Consider the following 20876-nt stretch of genomic DNA (forward strand, 5'->3'; position numbering starts at 1 on the left):
TAAGAAATAGTGGTTTGTAGCTTTCTTTTCTATTGATGTTTTTGTCTAGTTTTGGTATCAGGGTAATACTGGCCATATAGAATGAGTTAACAAGTGTTTCCTCCTCTTCTATTTTTTGGAAGAGTTTGTGAAGAATAGGTATTAATATTATTCTTCTTTGAATGTTGGTAGAATTCAGTGGTGAAGTCCTCTGGGCCTGGGCTTTTCTTTGTGGGTAGTTTTTATACTACTGATTCAAGTTCTTCACTTGTTTTGTGTCTACTCAGATTGTCTGTTTCTACCTGAGTTAGTTTTGGTACTTTGTGTCTTTCTAGGAATTTGTCCATTTCAACTAAATTATCTAATTTGTTGGTGTACAATTTCTTCACAGTATCCCTTCATAATCCTCTTTATTACTGTAAGGTTGGTAGTAATGTTTCCTCTTTCATTTCTGATTCAATAATTTGAGTATTCTCTCTCTTTTGTCAATCTAGCCAAAGACTTGTCAATTTTGTTGATCTTTTCAAAGAACCCAGCTTTCTATTACCTTTCTTTTAATATTAATTTCTGCTCTAGTCTTTATTATTTTCTTCCTCCTACTTGCTTATGTTTAGTTCAATGTCCTTTCTGCAGTGCCTTAAGATGGAGGTTAAGTTACTGATTTGAGATCTCTCTTTTTTCTTAATTTAGCCATTTACAGTTACAAATTTCCCTTTAAGCACTTCTTTAGCTGCATCCCTCAAGTTTAGGTATGCTGTATCTGCCTTTTCATTCATCTCAAAGTATTTTCTGATTTCTCATTTGAACAGTTGGTTATTTAAAGTGTGTTAATTTCCACATATTTGTGAGTTTCTTAAGTTTTTTTCTGCTACAGATGTCTAATTTTATTCCACTGTGGATGAAGAACATATTTTGTAGGATTTCTATCCTTTTAAATTTATTGAAGTTTGTTTTATAGCCTAGCAGATGGTCTACCCTAGGGAATGCTCCATGTGCACCTGAGAAGAATGTATATTCTGTTGTTGTTGCATGCCCCATTGTCTTTTTTCTCTCTTCTTTCCATCACTTGGTTTCAGAGCTGACCCAGACTACACCCCCTGCTTTCTAGCTACAGCAACAGGAGCAAGAGAGTCTTGAAAACTGGAAAGTATGGAGGAGACTGTAGACAAGAGGGAGCTTAAGAAATAGGTCCCATAAAGTTACATACGAACTCCTAGAATCACATGCATGGATCTGACCTTAAGCAGTATTCCAATGACTTTGAGAACTTAACTACTAGGCAGACCACCCAGGTTTCAGCCTGGCCCCTGGGTGGCACAAGACAGATCCAAATTACACTGCAAAGGCTTTGAAAACTGAACTGATACTGCAACTACAGCCCATAAAAGGTAGATCAGAACTGAACTTAAGTGGGTTGATTGTCACCTAAAACAAAACCCCAAACTTTTTCATAGGATTTAAACAAGACCCAGAGTCTCAAAACATAATATTCAAAACATCCAGGATACAATCCAAAATTCCTATACATACAAAGAACCAGTAGGAAGCCTGACATGACCCAGATGTTGGAATTATCAAAGACTTTAAAGCAGCTATTATAACCATGCTCCAAGAAATAAGAGTGAACACTCTTGAGATGAATGGAAACATAGAAAGTCTCAGAAGAGAACAGAAATACAGAAAACAACCAAATAGAAATTTTAGAACTAAAAAAAAAAATTAAAAATCACATATAAGGACAAAGTATATGGTATTTTTGGGAGTAAACTCAATAGTTAAGTTCCACAAGCAATACAACATCAAACAAACAAACAAACAAAAAAAAAAAACAAAAACTGTTGCCATCAAATTGATTCCAACTCATAGTAACCCCATAGGACAGAGTAGAATTGCCCGTTAGGGTTTCTAACGAGCACCTGGTGGATTCAAACTGCCAACCTTATGGTTAGCAGCCAAATTCTTAACCACTGTACCACCAGGACTCCACAACATCAAGGGCATAAAAAATATATACAAATTAAACCTATTGGATATAGGTTGTATACTGATGTAACTGGAGACTCAACAACAGAAAGGGGGGAGGGAGGAGAAAGACAGGAATAGAGTTTTAGTATGTCAACGCTGTATGCAAAGAAGAATTGATGCATTTGAATTATGGTGTTGGCAAACAATACTGAATATACCATGGACGGCCATAAGAATGAAAAAATCTATCTTGGAGAAGTACAGTCAGAATACTCCTTAGAAGCAAGGATGGTGAGACTTCATCTCATGTACTTTGGATATGTTATCAGGAGGGACCAGACCCTGGAGAAGGACATCATGCTTCTTAAAGTAGAGGGTCAGAGAAAAAGAGGAAGACCCTGAATGAGATTATTGACACAGTGGCTGCAACAATGGGCTCAAGCATAACAACAACTGTGAGAATGGCACAGGACCGGGCAGTGTCTCATTCTGTTGTACACAGTGTTGCTGTGAGTTGGAACTGACTCAACAGCACCTAACAACAACAACAACAATGCTGTCTGTTACTTCTTGTTTGTATGTTAAATGTTGGTAGCAAGCTGAAATAAGTTTCCGCAATTGTAAGTTGTTCAACGTAGTATCTGTGGTAACCACTAAGAAAATATTTAGAAGAAATACACAGAAGGGAAGAAGGAAGAATTAAAAAAGGATCAACACACACACAAACAAGGTTCTCCAGAGAAGCAAAACCAGTGAAGCGTGTGTGTGTGTGTGTGTGTGTGTGTGTGTACACACATACATATATATATAGAGAGAGAGAGAGAGGCTGACATTTATCTCAAGGAAATGGCTCACAGGGTTGTAGAGGCTGGCAAGTCCCAAGTCTGTGCATCAGATGTCAGGTTGGCTTCTCCTGACTCACATACCTTTATGGGCTGACAAACCCAGGATTGGCAGGTCAGACAGCAGGCTGCTGGCTCACAGGCCATGGAGACTGATGAATCCCAAGACTAACAGGCAATATGGCAGGCTGCTAGCTCAAGTCCCAAGAACTGGAGGTCACACGATGATGAGCCAGATGCAGGATCCAGTGCAAGTAAGCAAGCTTTGCCAGAATGTCCATATATGTATTGGATACAGACCACATCCTCAAGGAAAACTCATCTTACAACTAATCACATCAGATCACATCATGGAGGATGACTACATCATAACATATATTCCAAACTACATCATTACATAACTGCCAAACCACATCATTACATAACTGCCAAACCCTGAGAATCATGGCCCATCCAAGTTGACACACAACCTTAACCATCACAATGGGAACAATGGGACAAAGAAGATATAAAGTACACAAAAAACAATCAGCAAAATGAATGAAGCAGGTGCTTCGTTTTCAGTAATTACCTTAAACGTAAATGGTTTAAACTCACACTCAAAAGACAGAGAGTGACAGAATGCATAAAAAAAAGATCCATCCTTGTGCTGCCTACAAAAGACACACCTTAGACACAAGGATATAGATAGACTGAAAGTAAAAGGATGGAAAAAAATATTCCATGCAACTAGTAACCAAAAGAGAGCAGTGGTGGCCATACTGATATAAGATTTTAAAATAGACTTTAAATCAGAATCTATTATAAGAGATAAAGAAAGATATTATGTAATAATAAAAGGGTCGATTAATTAAGAAGACATAACAATTATAAATATTTATACACCTAACATCAGTGCTCCAAAATACATGAAATAAATACTGACCGATAGGAAAGGAGTAATACTCAACTCTACAATAATAGTTGCGGACTTCAATACACCACTTTCAATTCTGGACAAAACACCTAAAAAGAAGATCAGTAAGGACACAGAGGACTTAAATAACACCATAAGCCAATTAGACCTAATGGACATGTATAGAATACTCCATTCATCATCAGAACAACACACATTTTCTCCTGTACACATGGATCATTTTCCAGAATAGATCATATGCTAGGCCACAAAACAAGTCTCAACAAATTAAAAAGTTGAAATCATGCAAAGTATCTTCTCTGACCACAAAGAAATAATATTAGAAATTAACAACAGAAGCAAAACTAGAAAAACACACAAATTCATGGAAATTAAACAATGCATTATTAAATAACTACTGGATCAAGGAAAAAATCAAGAGTGAAATAAAAAAATACCCATAGATAAATGCAAATGAAAACACATCATACCAAAATTTATTGGATGCAGCAAAGGCAGCCCTAAGAGAAAAATTTATAGCAATAAACACCTACATTAAAAAAGAAGAAAGTTCTCAAATAAATAATCTAACTCTACAACTTGAAGAACTAGAAAAAGAAGAGCAACTAAACCTAAAGCTGTTAGAAGAAGAAAAAAAAAACAATAAAGATTGGAGCAGAAATGAATGAAATAAAGAAAAACAGTAGAAAGAATCAACAAATCCAGAAATTAGTTCTTTGAAAAGATTAATAAAATTGACAAACTGCTTGCTAGGCTGACAAAGAAACACAGAGAGAAGATGCAAATAACCAAAATAAGAAATGAAAGCGGAGACAGTCCCTGACCGAGCAAAAGAAAAGTGGGGTGCAGAACTCAAATTCACATAAAAAGACCAGACTTAATGGTCTGACTGAGACTAGAGGAACCCTAGAAAACATGGCCCCCGGACTCTCTGTTAACCCAGAACTGAAACCATTCCCGAAGCCAACTCTTCAGACAAAGATTAGACTGGACTATAAGACATAAAATGATACTCGTGAGGAGAGTTCTTCTTAGTTCAAGAAGATACACAAGAGTAGATGAGCAGATCCTGTCTGGAGGCAAGATGAGAAGGCAGAAAGGGATAGGAAGTGGTTGAATGGACACACGAAATCCTAGGTGGAAAGGGGGAGTGTGCTATAACATTGTGGGGATAGTAACTAGCGTAACATAACAATGTGTGTATAGATTTTTGTATGAGAAACTAACATGAGCTGTAAACTTTCACCTAAAGCACATTAAAAAAAAAGAAAGAAGTGAAAGTGGAGACATTACAACTGACCCAACTGAAGTAAAAAAGATAACAGAATACTATGAACAGCTATACTCCAACAAAACTGATAACTCTGATTAAATGGAGAAATTCCTAGAAGCACACAACCTACCTAAACTGACTCAAAAGGAAGTAGAAAACCTCAACAGACCCATAACAAGCAAAGAGATTGAACCAGTAATAAGAAGCCTTCCAAACAAAGGAAAGTCTGAGACCAGATGGCTTCACTGGGGAATTCTATTGAACATTTAGAGCAGAACTGACACCAATCTTGTTCAAACTCTCTGAAAAAGTAGGGGAAGAAGGAATACACCCTATCTCTTTCTATGAAGCCAGCTGGTACCAAAGCCAAAGACACCACAAGAAAACTACAGATTAATATCCCTTATGAATATAAATGCCAAAATTCTCAACAAAATACTAGCAAACAGAATCTAACACTCATTAAAAATTATACATCATGATCAAGTGGGATTTATTCAAGGAATGCAAGGTCAGTTCAACATCAGAAAATCAGTCAACGTAATACACCACATTAACAGAACAAAGGAAAAGAACTACATGATCATCTCAATTAATGAACAAAAGGCATTTGATAAAATCCAGCACCCTTTCTTGACAAAAACTCTTAACAAGATAGGAATAAAAGGGAAATTCCTCAACATGATTAAAGGCATTCATGAAAAACCAATAGCCAACATTATACACAATGGAAAAAGATTGAGAACTTTTCCCTTGAAAACGGGAACAAGACAAGGATGCCCACTCTCACCACTCCTATTCAATATTGCACTGGAAACCCTAATAAGAGAAATAAGGCAAGAAAAAGAAATAAAAGTTATCCAAATTGGAATGGAAGAGGTAAAACTATCTCTATTCGTAGATGACATAATCCTATATATAGAAAATCCCAAAGAATCTACTAAAAAGCTACTAGAAATAGAGGAATTTAGCAAAGTTGCAGGACACAAATTCAACACACGAAAATCACTTGGGTTTTCTAATCAGCAATGAGAAATCTGAAAAGGAGATTAAGAAAACAACTTTATTTACAATAGCATCTAAGATAATAAAATATCTAGAAATAAATTTATCCATGAATGTGAAAGACTTATGCAATGAAATTTATAAAACACTGCCCAAAGAGACTAAAGAAGACCTAAATAGATGGCAAGATGTTCCATAGTCATGGACTGGAATACTTAATATAGTCAAGATGTCAATACTATCCAAAGCGATCTACAGATATAATGCAATCCCAATAAAAATTCCAACAGTATTCTTTACAGAAATGGTAAAACCAATGCTCGCTTTCATATGGAAAGACAAGAGACCTCGAATAGCCAAAACAATTTTGAAGAAAAACAAAGTAGGAGGCTTCACAATTCCTGACTTCAAAACATATTACACAGCTACAGTAATCAAAATAGCCAGGTACTGGTTTAATGATAGACACATAAACAGATGGAACAGAACTGAAAACCCAGAGATAAATCCAAACATCTATGGTCAATTAATATTTGACAAGGGAGCCAATTCCATTCAGTGGGGGAAGGAACAGTCTCTTCAACAAATAGTGCTGGAAAAACTGAATATCCATATGAAGAAAAGGAAACTAGATCCATACCTCACATCACACACAAAAGCTAATTCCAAATGGATTAAGGACCTAAATGTTAAATCTAAAGCCATAAATTTCTTGGAAGAAAATACAGGAGCCAAGTTTTGGGATCTAATTTTTTCAATGATAAATTATCGAACACAACAACAAATACATGAGCAACAGAAAACAAAATACATAACTGGAACTTCATAAAAGTTAAATACTTATGTAACAGTATAGCCCAAAGAGTAAAGATTGTCATCCTTGAGTATTCTGTTACTTAAAAAAAAAAAAAATCTATATAAGACCAAAGGGTCAACAGCTATTTTAAAGCATAGATGAGAAGGTTTGGTGGGGGGGGGGGGCAGGGAGATTAAGTAAATGGAAATGAAACAACCAGAACAGAAATAATGGCAATTTTGACACAATTTGAAGGATGTAAACAATGTCACTGACCATTATGTACAGAAACTGTGGAACGGGAGTGGGTTTGCTGTGTATATTTTCCCCAAATATAAAATTTAAAAAATTAAAAATTCACTGGATGACCTTAATAGCAGAATGGAGATATCAGAGGAAAGATTCAGTAAACTTGAATACACATTAATAGAAATACCCACGCCTGCCAAATACACCCATCCTCTATTCCCTGGAAAGTATGAATATGTTACCTTAAATGGCAAAAGAGACTTTGTAGATTATGGACCTTATTAAAATAGAGAGCTTATTCTGGACTATTGGGTGGAATCAATCTAATCACATGAGACCTTAAAAGCTGTAAACTCCCCCAAATGATTGGAAGTTAAACAACACACTTCTAAACAGTCCATGGGTAAAGGAGGACATCTGAAGGGAAATTTTTGTCCATTCTGCAATGAACAAAAACAAAAATGCAATATATCAAAATTTGTGGGATACAGCTAAAGCAGTGCTTTGATGGAAAGGTTACAGCATTATATGCTTATACTTAAGAAGGCCTCAACTCAGTAATTTAAGCTTCCACCTTACAAAATTAGAAGAAAAAAAAACCATAACAAACTTGAAGCAAGAAGAACTAAGGAAATAATAAAGAGCAGAAATCAATGAAATAGAAAAGAGAATAGAGAAAATTAATGAAACACAAGGTAGATAGTTCTTTGACAAGGTAAAGTTGATGTCTAGCAAGACTGACAAGAAATAAAGAGAGAAGATACAAATCGCCAACGTGAGGAATGAAAAAAGTGATATCACTATAGACCTCACAGATAATAAAGATAAGGGAATACTACAAACAACCTTACACACATAAATTTTGACAACTTAAATGAAAAAACCACAAACTACCAAAACTCACCCAATATGAAATATAACTATAACTATTAGGGAAACTAAATCCATTGCTAAAACCTTCTGAAAAAGAAATCTCCAGGCCCAGACCATTTCCCTGGTCAATTCTATTGAACATTTAAAGGAGAAATAATACCAACTTCACACAATCTCTTCCAGAAAATAGAAGAGGAGGGAATACTTCCCAGCTTATTTTTATGAGGCTAGCATTACTCTGATATCAAAACCAGACAAATACAAGAAAACTTTAAACTAATATTGCACATGCACATAGATGCAAAAATACTCAATAAAATATCAGCAAATTGAATACAACAATATATAAAAAGAATAATACACCATGACTAAATGAGGTATATCTTGGGAATGCAAGGCTAGTTCAACATTTGAAAAGCTGTCAATGTAATCCATCACATTTACAGTCTAAATAAAAAACAAACTACACAGTGCTATAATTTGATGCAGAAAAAGCATTTAACAAAATTCAACATCATGATAATAACACTCACTAGGAATAGAAGGTTACTTGTTTAACCTGATAAAGGGCATCTACAAAAAACCTGCAGTTAACATCACACTTAATGGTGAAAGACTGAATGCTTATCTCTACAATCAGCAACAAGGCAAAGATGTCTGCTCTCACCACTCATATTCATTATCATACTGGAAATACTAGCCAGTATAATACAGCAAGAAAAAGAAGTCAGAGGCATTCAGATTGGAAAGGAAGAAATAAAACCAACCCTATTTTTGCAGACATGATTGCCTCCATGGAAAATTCCAAGGAATCTACAAAAATCCTTCTAGAATAAGTGAGATCAGTGAAGTCACAGGATATAAAGCCAACACACAAAATTCAATTGTATTTTTACATACTAGCAATGAACAACTAGAAATCAAATTTTCAAAAAATAAACATGTACAATATACTTCCCCAAACGAAATACTTAGGTATAATTATAATATACATAGGATCTGTATGCCGAAAACTACAAAAATGTTGATGAAAGAAGTCAAAGACCTAAATAAAATGGTAGACCTACCATGTCCATGGATCAGAAAATTCAACAGAGTAAAGATGTCAATTCTCCCCAAACTGTTTAATGGAATTCCAATAAAAATCCCAGCAGGACTTTTTTTTGTCCATATAGACAAGCTGATTCTAAAATGTATATGGAAAGGCAAAGGAATCATCAACAGAATTTTCAAAAAGAAGAAAACTGGAGGAATCACACTGTTCAATTATAAGACTTACTATAAAACTACAGTAATCTAGATAGTGTGTTATTAGGGAAGGAAGAGACATATATATCAAACATAAGAGTCCAGAAATAGACCCATACAAATATGACCAACTGATTCAACTTAATGGAGAAAGGATAGTCCTCAACAAATGCAGTTGGAACCAATGGACATCCATATGAAAAAGAAAATGAACCTTAACCAAAACCTCACACTTTATACAAATAGATCATATATAAAAAGCAAAAGAATAAAACTTTACAATCCTTATGATCTGAAGTTAGGCAAAGAGTTCTTAGATATGACACACAAATTCATAAAAGCATAATCCATTAAAAATTGACAAATCGTTCATCAAAGTTAAAAAATTTTTCCCTGCAAAAGATACGTTTTAGAAAATAAAAAGACAAACTATGGACAGAAAAATACAAATCACAGATCCAACAAAGGACTTGTATCCAGAATATATATAACTCTCAAAACTCAATAGTGAGAAAACAAACAACCTTTCTTAGGCTGGGTTCTCTAGAGAAGCAAAACCAATGAAGTGTGTGCGTGTGTACATATATACATAGAGAGAGAGACAGAGAGAGAGAGAGAGAGATTTATATCAAGGAAATGGCTCACTTGGTTGTAGAGGCTGGAAAGTCCCAAGTCCATGAGTCAGGTTGGAGGGTTCTCCTGATTCACACAGCTGCAGGGGCTGGCAAACCCAAGATCAGCAGGTCAGACAGCAGGCCTCTGCTTCACAGGCTGCGAAGGCTGATGAATCCCAAGACTGGCAGGTTAAGCTGCTAGCTCAAGCCCCAAGTACTGCAGGTCAGATGAACAGGTACCAGCTGCAGGATCCAGAGTAAGGAAAAGTCTGCGAGCTTTGTCAGAAAGTCCACATATATTGGACGCAAGCCACACCCCTAAGAAACTCCTTTTAAACTGATTGGCTGCTCATAGCAGGTCTCATGGAGGTGATTGCATTATATTAGATGTCATTATGGAGGTGATTACATCATTACATAGCTGCCAAACTACATCATAACTACCAAACCACTGTGTGCCCAGCCAAGTTGACACACAACTTTAACCATCACAGTCCACCCCTTGTCAACTTGGCACCCATAAACATCTTCCTACACACTATATACACAATCTCTAAATAAAGACAATTATAAAGCCATACTTGTGCCTAACATGATACAACTAACATGTGTACAACCAAAAATGCACTAGCCCTGTTTACATCTTTTATTTTATAAGTGAAGGAAACAAAAATACCTGATGCATACATACAAGGAAGAAATACTCATAACAAATACAGTCCTCATTTCTGTAACTGGTCACACGGATGTAGCAGGTATTTAGAACTACCTTCTTCCACCATTCATTCCACATTCCCTTTGTCCTCAGCAAGCACCTCAGCTGGTCGTGGTTCTTTGCCTGGTGGGGTGACCCAAACCTTCATTCCTGAAGGGTCTGGGCCATTAGCAGTCATGTCGGAATTGGGTTGCTGTACTTTTCCACTGACATTAATCACAGGGCATGGTAGCACTAAGAGACGTCTAAGAGATCTCCTGTATTCCAGACATATTCTTCTTTACCTCCATTATGTAATATCAATCCAATTTCCTCTTGATAATCATGATCCATCACACTAGTCAATACAGTAACTTTCTTCTTTGTCTGTTGATTCACAGGCATGAAGAGCCCACAGTGGTCGGATGGCATTCTTAACCTCCAGTTCAATACAATCAGTGTTGTGTCTCCTGGTGGGAGCATTCCTCCCTTTGAAACGAAGATCTCTAGACCCGTAGAGCATAGGTTCACAGGGATAGGAAGAAAAATTTTGCTAGTGAGTCACTAGGGGTTAGAGTGAGTGGTGCCACTCCCATTCCCACCGCTTAATTTCTGGACCCCTGAATCCTGGCTATGAAACAGCATTATATATTGGATGCTGGTTTGGAGCCTATACAGCCTCCTGGAGAACATTGCCCCATCCCTGCAAGGTATTGCCACCTATCTGGGGCCATAATTGTCTTTAGAAGTCCACTCCATCATTCTATCAAGCCAGCTGATTCAGGAGATGGGGAACATGGTAGGACCAGTGAATTCCATGAGTATGGGTCCACTGCTGCACTTCATTTGCTGTGAAGTGAGTCCCTTGATCCGAGGCGATAATGTGTAGGATAATACGATGGTGGATAAGTCATTCTGTAAGTACACGGATGGCAGTTTGGCAGAAGCATTGCGTGCAGGGAAGGCAAATCCATACCCATAGTGTCTATTCCAGTAAGAACAAAATGCTGCCCTTTCCATGATGGAAGCAGTCCAATGTAATCAACCTACCACCAGGTTGCTGGCTGATCACCTCGAGGGATGGTAGCATATCGGGGACTCAGTGTTGGTCTCTGCTACTGGCAGATTGGACACTCAGAAGTGGTTGTAGCCAAGTCAGCCTTGGTGAGTGGAAGTCCATGTTGCTGAGCACATGCATAACCTCCATATCTGCCACCATGGCCACTTTATGAGCCCATTTGGCAATGAGGGGAGTGGCTGGGGAAAGAGGATGACTGGTTTCCACAGAAGGCATCATCCTATTCACCTGCTTGTTAAAATCTTCCTCTGCTGAGATCACCCTCGGTGAGTACTCCTATGAGACACAACTATCCTCACTTCTTTGGCCCATTCAGAGAGTTCTATCCACATATCTCTTCCCCATAGCTCCTTCTCACCAATTTTCCAATCATGTTCTTTCCAAGTCCTTGACCATCCGGCCAAACCACTGGCCATAGCCAATGCATCAGTACACTATTGCACATCTGGCCATTTCTCCTTCCAAGCAAAGTGAACAACCAGGTGCACTGCTCGAAGTTCTGCCACTGGGAGGATTTCCCTTCACCACTGTCCTTCAGGGAGATCCCAGCAAGGGTCTGTAGTACCACCGCTGTTCACTTTCAAGTGGTGCCTACATATCACACAGAACCATCTGTAAACCAGGTGCAAGTTCTCTCTTCCTCAGTCAACTGATCATAAGGAACTCCCCATGATGCCATAGGTGCAGACAGAGGGCAGATAATGTGACAGGAGTGGAGATCATGGGTATTTGGGCCACTTATTCATGCAACTCACTTGTGTCTTCAGTTCCTGCTTGTATATACCACTTTAATGTTGACGTGCTGGTGTGTACATCTGACTTTATGACTCCGTGGGTCAGACAAACCCAGTTCATGATGGGCAGCTCAGGACACATGGTGACTCTGTAGTCCACGGTTAAGCGTTCAGTCTCTACTAAGGCCCAGTAACAAGCTAAAAGCTATTTCTCAAAAGGAGAGTAGTTATCTGCAGAGGATGGCAGGGCTATACTCCAAAATCTTAAGGGTCTGTGCTATAATTCACCAATAGGGGCCTGCCAAAGACTCCAAACAGCACCTCTATCTGCCACTGACACTTGAAGCACCATTGGATCATCTGGATCATATGGCCCAAGTGGCACAGCAGCTTACACAGCAGCCTGAACCTATTGCAGAGCCTTCTCTTGGTCTGTGCCCCATTCAAAACTAGCAGCTTTTCAAGTCACTTGAAAAATAGGCCAGAGTAGCACACCCCAATGAGGGATATGTTGCCTCCAAAGAGGTGAACCAGGCATTTGCCTTTTTTTTAGTTGTGGGAGGGACCAGATGAAACAACTTACTCTTTACTTCAGAAGGAACATCTTGACATGCTCCACACCACTGGACCCCTAGAAATTTCACTGAGGTGGAAGGGGCCTGAATTTTCGTCAGATTAATTTCTCACCCTCTAGCATGCAAATGTTTTACCACTGAGTCCAGAGTCATTGACTCTTCTTCCTTACTAGGTCTAATCTGCATAATGTCATCAATGTAGGACTAGTGTGATGTCTTGTGGAAGGGAAAGGTGACCAAGTTCCCTGTGGACTAAATTAAGACACAGAGCTGGAGAGATAATATATCCCTGAGGTAGGCAACTGAAGGTATATTGCTAGTCTTGCCAGCTGAAGGAAAACTGCTTCTGGTGTTCCTCTGAGAGAGGTATGGAGAAAAAGGCATTAGCCAGATCAGTAGCTGCATACCAGGTACCAGGGATGTATTAATTTCCTCAAGCAATAAAACCATATCTGGAACAACAGCTGCAACTGGAGTCACCACCTGGTTAAGTTTTTGATAATCCACTGTTATTCTCCAAGATCTACCTGGTTTTTTTCACACAGGACAAAAAGGTAAGTTGAATGGGGATGTGGTGGGAATCACCACCCTTGCATCCTTCAAGTCCTTGATGGTGGCACTAATCTCTGTAATCCCCAAGGAGTGTGGTATTGTCTTTGATTTACTATTTTCCTAGAAGGGTGGGCTCTAGTGGCTTCCACTTGGTTTTTCCTACCATAATAGCCCTTACTCCACTTGTCAGGGATACAATGTCGGGATTCTGCCAGTTGCTGAGTATATCTATTCCAACTATGCACTCTGGAACTGGAGAAATCACTACAGGATAGGTTCAAAGACCCACTGGACCCACTGTGAGGCAAACCTACGCTAAGATTCCATTAATAACCTGACCTCCTTGTGTCCCTACTCTGACTGTTGGGCCACAGTGACGTTTTGGACCTCCTGGAATTAATGTCAGCTCAGAGCCAGTATCCAGTAATCTCCGAAAAGTCTAATTATTTCCTTCTCCCCAATGAACAATCACTCCTATAAAAAGCTGTAGATCCCTTTGGAGAAGGCTGGAAGAAAGATTAACAGTATAAATTTTTGGCAGTGTAATCAGGTCCTTCCTCAAGTGCACCCTACCTCCCCTTCTTTCAAGGAGTTTTGGGTCTGTGAATTGGCTCAAGTCTGGAAATTGATTGGTTGGCTGTGACTCTCTATTCTGGTGACTCAAGTTAGTCTGCCATTCACTTGACTTAGAATTCTTCCACTTGCACAAATCAAGTATTTAGTAGATCTTCTATCTATTTCACTCCTAGGGACACCATGACTAAGTAGTCAGTGCCGTAAGTCCATATGAGTCAGATTATTCTGATTCCTGCTTTGACTCCACTGTCCATTATGGGAAACACGCCCACCTTGTCTTTGTTGATTGAGTGCTGCCACTTGGTCCCTACTACCAGGAGGTCCAATCAGCCTTCTGTAGTTAGGTGTCTAAATTCAGTTAGAGCAGTTCCCAGTCTAATCTGACTTACATAAAATAGCAATCACAGCAGTCTTCAAGGATGCTGGGGCTCCCTTCACAAATTTGTTCCTCATCATTGTGGTAAAAAGTATATCCTCTGGGCACTCCATGTGTGGTTCTGTGGGTCTAACCTGATAAATCCACTCTAACACACCAATTTCCCTAAGCCTTTGGATACCTTCTTCTAGAGTATACCAAGGCAGGTCTGGCACTTCAACTTGACTTAGTGTGAGCTACCGCTTAATGCATGCTTCAGCGAACCAACCAAATAAACTATTAGATCCTTTCCTAACCTTTGGAGCTGAAACACTGAACGATCTGTGCTTAGTGGCCCAAATCAATAACTCAGAGTGATCCAACTTTATACTCCTTGCACCATTATTCCACACCCTTAATAGACATTCCCATATTCCCCAGCTTTCTCTTTGTACATATTAGAAAACTCAAGCAGTTCTTCTGGAGTGTAGCGTACCTCCTCCTTGGTCACCTTCTGGGGCTTGCTGGGACTTGAATCTTCTTATAGGTTTAGAAGCAAAAATGGGTGGTGGGGATGTGTTCTGAGAACATTTAGCAACGTCTTGTAAGATGATGCCCCAGGCAGTGACTCAGACTGCTCCTCAGGGGATGACTTAGACACAGGATCTTCAGACACAGCTGGGTTAATCTCATCAGATGGGGGTTGATGACCTAATGGTTTACTGGGGAGGGTGGCTTAGCAGACGAAGATGGAGTAATCTCTTCAGGTGAGAGAGGGCTGGTTCTGTTTGAAGGAGTGATTCAACACAATTTAGGGGCTCAGTGTCCCCAGCTTCCTATCTGCCCATATGCCCCATCCCTAGTTTCAGAATCCCATTTCTTCCCAACCAATGCCCTCACTTTAATTTCAGACCCCATTCAAGGCTGGGATTTCAATTTGTGTCGTTAATTCAGCCACTCTTACGGTAAGACTCTGGGTTTGGTTTTCGGCAGTATCAGCTCTATTACTAAAAGAAATAAGACTTTTTTCCAAGGCACAAGTAACTTTGAGGTCATTTATGAGGCGCTTGAGCTGTGACTCTGAAGCCCCAAGTTCATCTCTTTCTTTCACCACTTTGTTTAGTGAAAGTAGGACCAACCCAGCAGCTTCCTTATACTTCACATTCTGACAAAATTGTAGAAAGGTATCAAACATGCAGTCACCCAGAGCCTCGCCTCTCAATACCTCATCTATTGGTGTGATATTTGGAATATTTGTACCGCCACCTCACACCATAGATTAGCAGTGCCCTCTTTACTACTGGAAGTAGAGTCATCATCATCTTTAACACTAACCAGATTTAAGAACCAATTTAGAAAACTCAACCTTACAATTTTGTTTCTCTAGAACCACTCTGGGCACCAAATGTCTTAGGCTGGGTTCTCTAGAGAAGCAAAACTAGTGAACTGTGTATATAGGTATTTAGAGAGAGAAGGATTGATTTATATAAATGGCTTACATCATTGTAGAGGCTGGAAAGTTCAAAGTCCATGGGTCAGGCTGGAGTCTTCTCATGATTCACACCGCTGCAGGGGCTGGTGAACCCAAGATTGGCAAATAAGACAGCAGGCCTCTGCTTCACATGCTGCAGAGGCTGACGAACCAAGATCAGCATGAAAGATAGCAGGCCACTGGCTAACAGGCTGCAGAGGCTGACAAATCCTAAGATCGACAGGTAAACTCCTAGCTCAAGTCCCAAGAAACTGAGGTCAGCTGAACGGCAACCAGTTGTAGGATCCAGAGTGGGCAAAAGTCCGTGAGCTTTGCCAGAAAGTTCACATAAATTGGGTGCAGACCACATTCCAAAGGAAAATTCTCTCCCAACTGATTTGCTACTCATAGCAGATCTCATCATGGAGGTGATTTCATTATATCAGATCTCACTTTGGAAGTGATTACATCATTACACAGCTGCCAAACTACATCATAACTGCCAAACCACCAAGAATCATGGCACAGCCAAGTTGACACACAACCTTAACTATCACACAAGCCAATTAAAAAATGGGCAAATGACTTGAACAGATACTTCACTAAAAAGGATATATGGAAAGCAATTAACTACATGAAAATTAACTACATCTTTAGCCATTATTTAAATGCAAATTAAAACTGCAATGAGATATCACTACACACCTATCAGAATGGCTAAAATAAAAATGTTTGGCAGTACCAAATATTGGCAAGGATGTGGGGAAATCCTCCAATATGGATCTCTCATATATTGCTGGCAGAAATACCAAACAGTATTGCCACACTGAGAATGTGTGTCAGTTTCTTACAAAATTAAATATACCTTTACCACATAACAAAGCAATCACACTCTTAGCTATGTACTCTAAAGAAATGAAAACTTATGTTCACACAAAAAACCTACACACAAATGTACAACTTTATTCATAATCGCCCAAAACTGGAAACAAATATGCTTCAACAGGTGAATGTAAAAGAATCCATGGTACATCCACACAATGGAACAATACAGATGAATCTTAGATACTATGCTGAGTGAAAGAAGTCAGTCTTCACAGGTCACATCACATCTGATGACACTTATGTGACACTCTGGAAAATGCAAATCTATAAGGACAGAGAACAGACCAGTGTTTGCCAGAGGCTGGGGTGGGGCAACGGTCTGAGGGAATTTTGGGGCGTTCCAGAACTGCTCTGTGTTCTGACTGTGGTGGTGGTTACATGAATCTATACATATGTTAAACTCACAGAACTGCACATTCCAAAAACTTAATCTTACGGTATGCTAATTTAAAAGTAAAAAAAAATGAAAATATATATATTCAAATAAATTTCTTTCAAAAAATGCTTTAAAATAAATTTCTCATGTGGGTTTCCCCCAGAATGGCTGCTCTGTGGGCCTCTGCCACACTGACCTCGATATTCTGTGGGCCTGTTTTTCCATCTCTAATAAGAGAGGATCTGTCTAGGATCAGTGATTTTCATTTTTTTTCCTTCCACACTGTGCCCCTGGACACTTCCATGTGGATGTGGGGGTGGGGTGGGTTTGGACAGAAAGGCCTCCACTGGGCTCTGGACCAACTGGAGCATTTGTGCTTTTGTTTGTCTGTAAACCTCTGGATTAGAATAGCTCGTCTCAAGTCAGATTCCCAGAGACCTGTAGAGTCTGCACAATCCTGGATTCTGGGCCTACCAGTGGGTCCTTCACTTGTACCTTTGACAAGTACACTCCTGGATCCCAGTGGTTAGCTGGCTCTAGCAATCAGTGATTTCAACAAGGTGTTTTAGGGGGTGCTGGAACTGTGCTCCTCCACTCACAACCCCTTGGCTTCACACGGATTGAAGACAACGGGAACTTTGAAAAGGCTTCGAAATCTAGGCCTTCCCTGATGTTGGGTCAAAAACGACCTTAAGCCTTTTTTTTTTTTAACCACACAAGATGATCTTTTGGAAGCACTTTGTAAACACAGATGGGGAAATGCTGTTAGGAGGATGAATGTGCTGATCCCCAAGCAGCAGGCCAAAGAGTATCCTGAGTAACAAGAGCTGCTGTTTACCCGAAGCATATACCAGGTGCCAGGCACTGTGCTCAGGAGCCCTGTAATCCTCACAACTACCCTGCAGAGGAGGGCTGTCGTTGCCTTGACAGGTGAGGAAAGTGAGGTCTCAGGTCACACGGAGAGGTGACAGAGATGGGCCCAGCCTGCAGATCCAGCCCATAACAGGAACCCTGAAGCCTGACATCAGGCATGCCCTCTCAGCATGTGCTCCAGAGAAGGTGGCTAAAGGCTGGCGAGGTTGCTGAGGGCATCTTCGGACCTTGCCATCTAGAGCAGCACTCAAATTTAAAAATTTAGAAGTTTTATATAGTGAATGCTTTCTTTAAAAACTATCTTATGTGTAAGCCCAATCTAGAGAACCAGAGTTGGGCCACTGTGGTTGAAGGTGGAAACAGAGTGGCCTGAGGCCCCCAGGGGTCCAGAAGCATCACTTGAAGGCCACTTATCCAGTAGGCTGGCACTTCCTGTAAGAAGCACAGGTGGTGCCATGACGCTTAAGGCTCTGGCTTTGGGTTCGAAAGAATGAGGTGGTCTTCTGGCGAACTCATTCCTAGGTTAATTGGCCTGGAGGGGGGCTGCAGGATTCCAGACGTGCCACATGTGTTGGGTGCTACTTGCAGGTCCATCTGAGCTGGGGACCTACCTCCTTCTTTTTCTTTGGCCAGGGCCCAGAAGCCATGACCTGCCACTCACAAGCAGAAAACTTATTTTCACCACCTTACATTCAGTGAGCTTGATCTTGAAAGATACAGATTGCAAGGTTAAAAACTACAACAAGCCTCCTTTTTTTCTCACCCTTAGAAAACGCACCATCTGGTTTTTCTGTATCAACCAAAGTGGAATGTTCAACTTCAGATCTTGATGCAGGATCAACAGCAGGTCCACGTCTCTGACCCCGGGGCAGTGGCTGGCTGGGATGGCTCACAGCGGAATCATCAAACGGACCTCCTTTTCATAGACATCAGGGATCATGCCCATCGAGGAGCTGACCATGTGCACAGTGTTTTTGCCAAACAGCTGGAACTCGTAGTGGATGAGCTGTTCCCAAAAGCCACTGTTGGGCCGGATGATGGGCCGGCACGATTTGGTCCACGTATGGGCGTCCAGCAGGGACATGGCATGGTACTTCATGAGGTAGGCAAGGCAGAGGGTGGCCGAGCGGCTCACACCGGCGGTGCAGTGCAGCAGCGTGCGGCCCTGCTTCATCTCTACACTGTGGATGTGGTCGGCGATGGGGTCAAAGAAGTCGCAGAGGCGGGAGATGGGGCTGTCAGCCACAGGCACGTGCATGTACTGGATGTCCTTGTAGCGGGTGTTCACCACCCCCATCGAGACGTTGATGACTGTGGTGATCTGGTGGGTGGACAGCATTAGCTTGTTGTTGGCGGCCGCACCACTGCTGATGTACAGGCTGCTGGTGACCTGTGAGAGGCCGCTGACTGAGGGCTGCCGGAGCTGAACCGGGAAGGCATGTGCAGCCGCTGTCATCCAGGCAGTAGGTCAGCGGTCAGTGGGGAGCAAAGGCTGCATCTTTCTGCTGTGCTGAGTCCATGGAAAACTGCAGAGAGTGAGGGAAGGCTTAGACCGAAGGAGCTCAGTGGGGCCAGCAGGCCAACCCCAGGGATTTCTGGGCCTATAGCAGGATTCCCCGGAGGGTGGTCCTCCGACCACCTGCAGTAAAATTCCCTAGGGAGCTCATTAAAAATGCAGCTACATCACCTCTCCGCAGACCCACTCAGTCAAACTCTTAGGGTGAGGAGAAGGATTCTGCATTTTCAGCACACTTCACAGGAGGTCTCATGTGCAGTGGCCAACAGGACCAAGGTCAGGCCCTAGCCTGGCATCCCTGGGGGCCTCACATTTCTACTTGGGCAGGTTGGCTTGTGTCCCTCAGCTGTGCCCTGGCTTGACTCTCCATCTAGCTCAAACAGCCCCCTCCCCACCTCTCTTCAAAATTCTCTGCTTCCTTCAAGCCTCTCTAAGTGGGAACCACCTGCACAGTCTCCCTCCTCAGCCTCCTGAATTCATGCCCAAATCAGAGGGAAGGGTACCAGATCCTGCCCACCATCCCAAGGGCCATCTCTTTGAAGAGACAGAATGTGCCCATGTGAAACAGGTATCAAATTACATGTTAAAGTCTACATGTTAAACATGCTTCTGCACCTTGCTGCTAAGGGTCTAGGAAGGGAGTAGCTGAAGGCTTCCTGGAGGAGGTGAGCATCAGGGGACCCAAAGAAGCCCCAGGGGCAAGTACAGAGGGGCAGGGGGCCTTGCTAGAAAGACACTGCCTGCACTACCTAAAGAGGGGCAAACCCCTGCCTTCTCAGAACCCCAGGCCTCTCACTCTCCCGGACTTGAACAAAGCTGCGAAAAATAGCACATCCTCCTAAGTTTTACGGGAATAGGAGCATCTGGCTTTAGATCACACCTCTCAAGGCCAAATGGCAGTCCTCACCAGGTACACACAAATGAGACAAAGTTTTGTTTCCCTGCTTAATAAAATATTCCAGTGGCTGCCCATTGTCAGGGTAAGACTGAGCTCCTCAGATCAGCTGTCAAGGCAATTTGTGACCTGGCTCCTGCCCATCTCTCCAGCCTGACTAGCCATTCCCACTTCCGGAAGAGCCCCAGCCAGGCTAAGCCACCTGCGGTGCCTTATAGATACCCTGTCCTATCTGGCCCAAGGCCTTTGCCTCTGCTACATTCTCCATCCAGAACCCCCTTTCCTTAGAAGCCTATCTGATCCTGATCAGTAGAGGAACAGAGAAGGCTGAGGAGCCTTGGGCTCTTAGCCCAAAGGTCACTTCTTTGGGGAAACTTCCGGGACAACATCCCTCCCCACCCCCACATTTGACAGGATCCCTTGCTCCAGGCTTTCTTAGCCCTGTGCGCTCTCCTGCCTAACACTTACTAAGGCTGCGGTTTTGCCTTCTTTTGTCTGATTATTTGATTAATGTCTGTCTCACCAGGTGACCATGA

The 20876-nt window shown here is 41.2% G+C and overlaps 1 protein-coding gene across 1 annotated transcript; it reads right to left on the bottom strand.

Moving 5' to 3' along the window:
• Nucleotides 1-18818: 18818 nt before the first annotated feature.
• Nucleotides 18819-19385, bottom strand: DUSP18 (dual specificity phosphatase 18). The gene has a single exon (XM_004378946.1). The coding sequence runs from the start codon at nucleotides 19383-19385 to the stop codon at nucleotides 18819-18821; it is 567 nt and encodes a 188-aa protein (XP_004379003.1).
• Nucleotides 19386-20876: the final 1491 nt, after the last annotated feature.

This window comes from Trichechus manatus, unplaced genomic scaffold (genome assembly GCF_000243295.1).
Source record: "Trichechus manatus latirostris isolate Lorelei unplaced genomic scaffold, TriManLat1.0 scaffold00061, whole genome shotgun sequence".
NCBI lineage: Eukaryota > Metazoa > Chordata > Mammalia > Sirenia > Trichechidae > Trichechus > Trichechus manatus.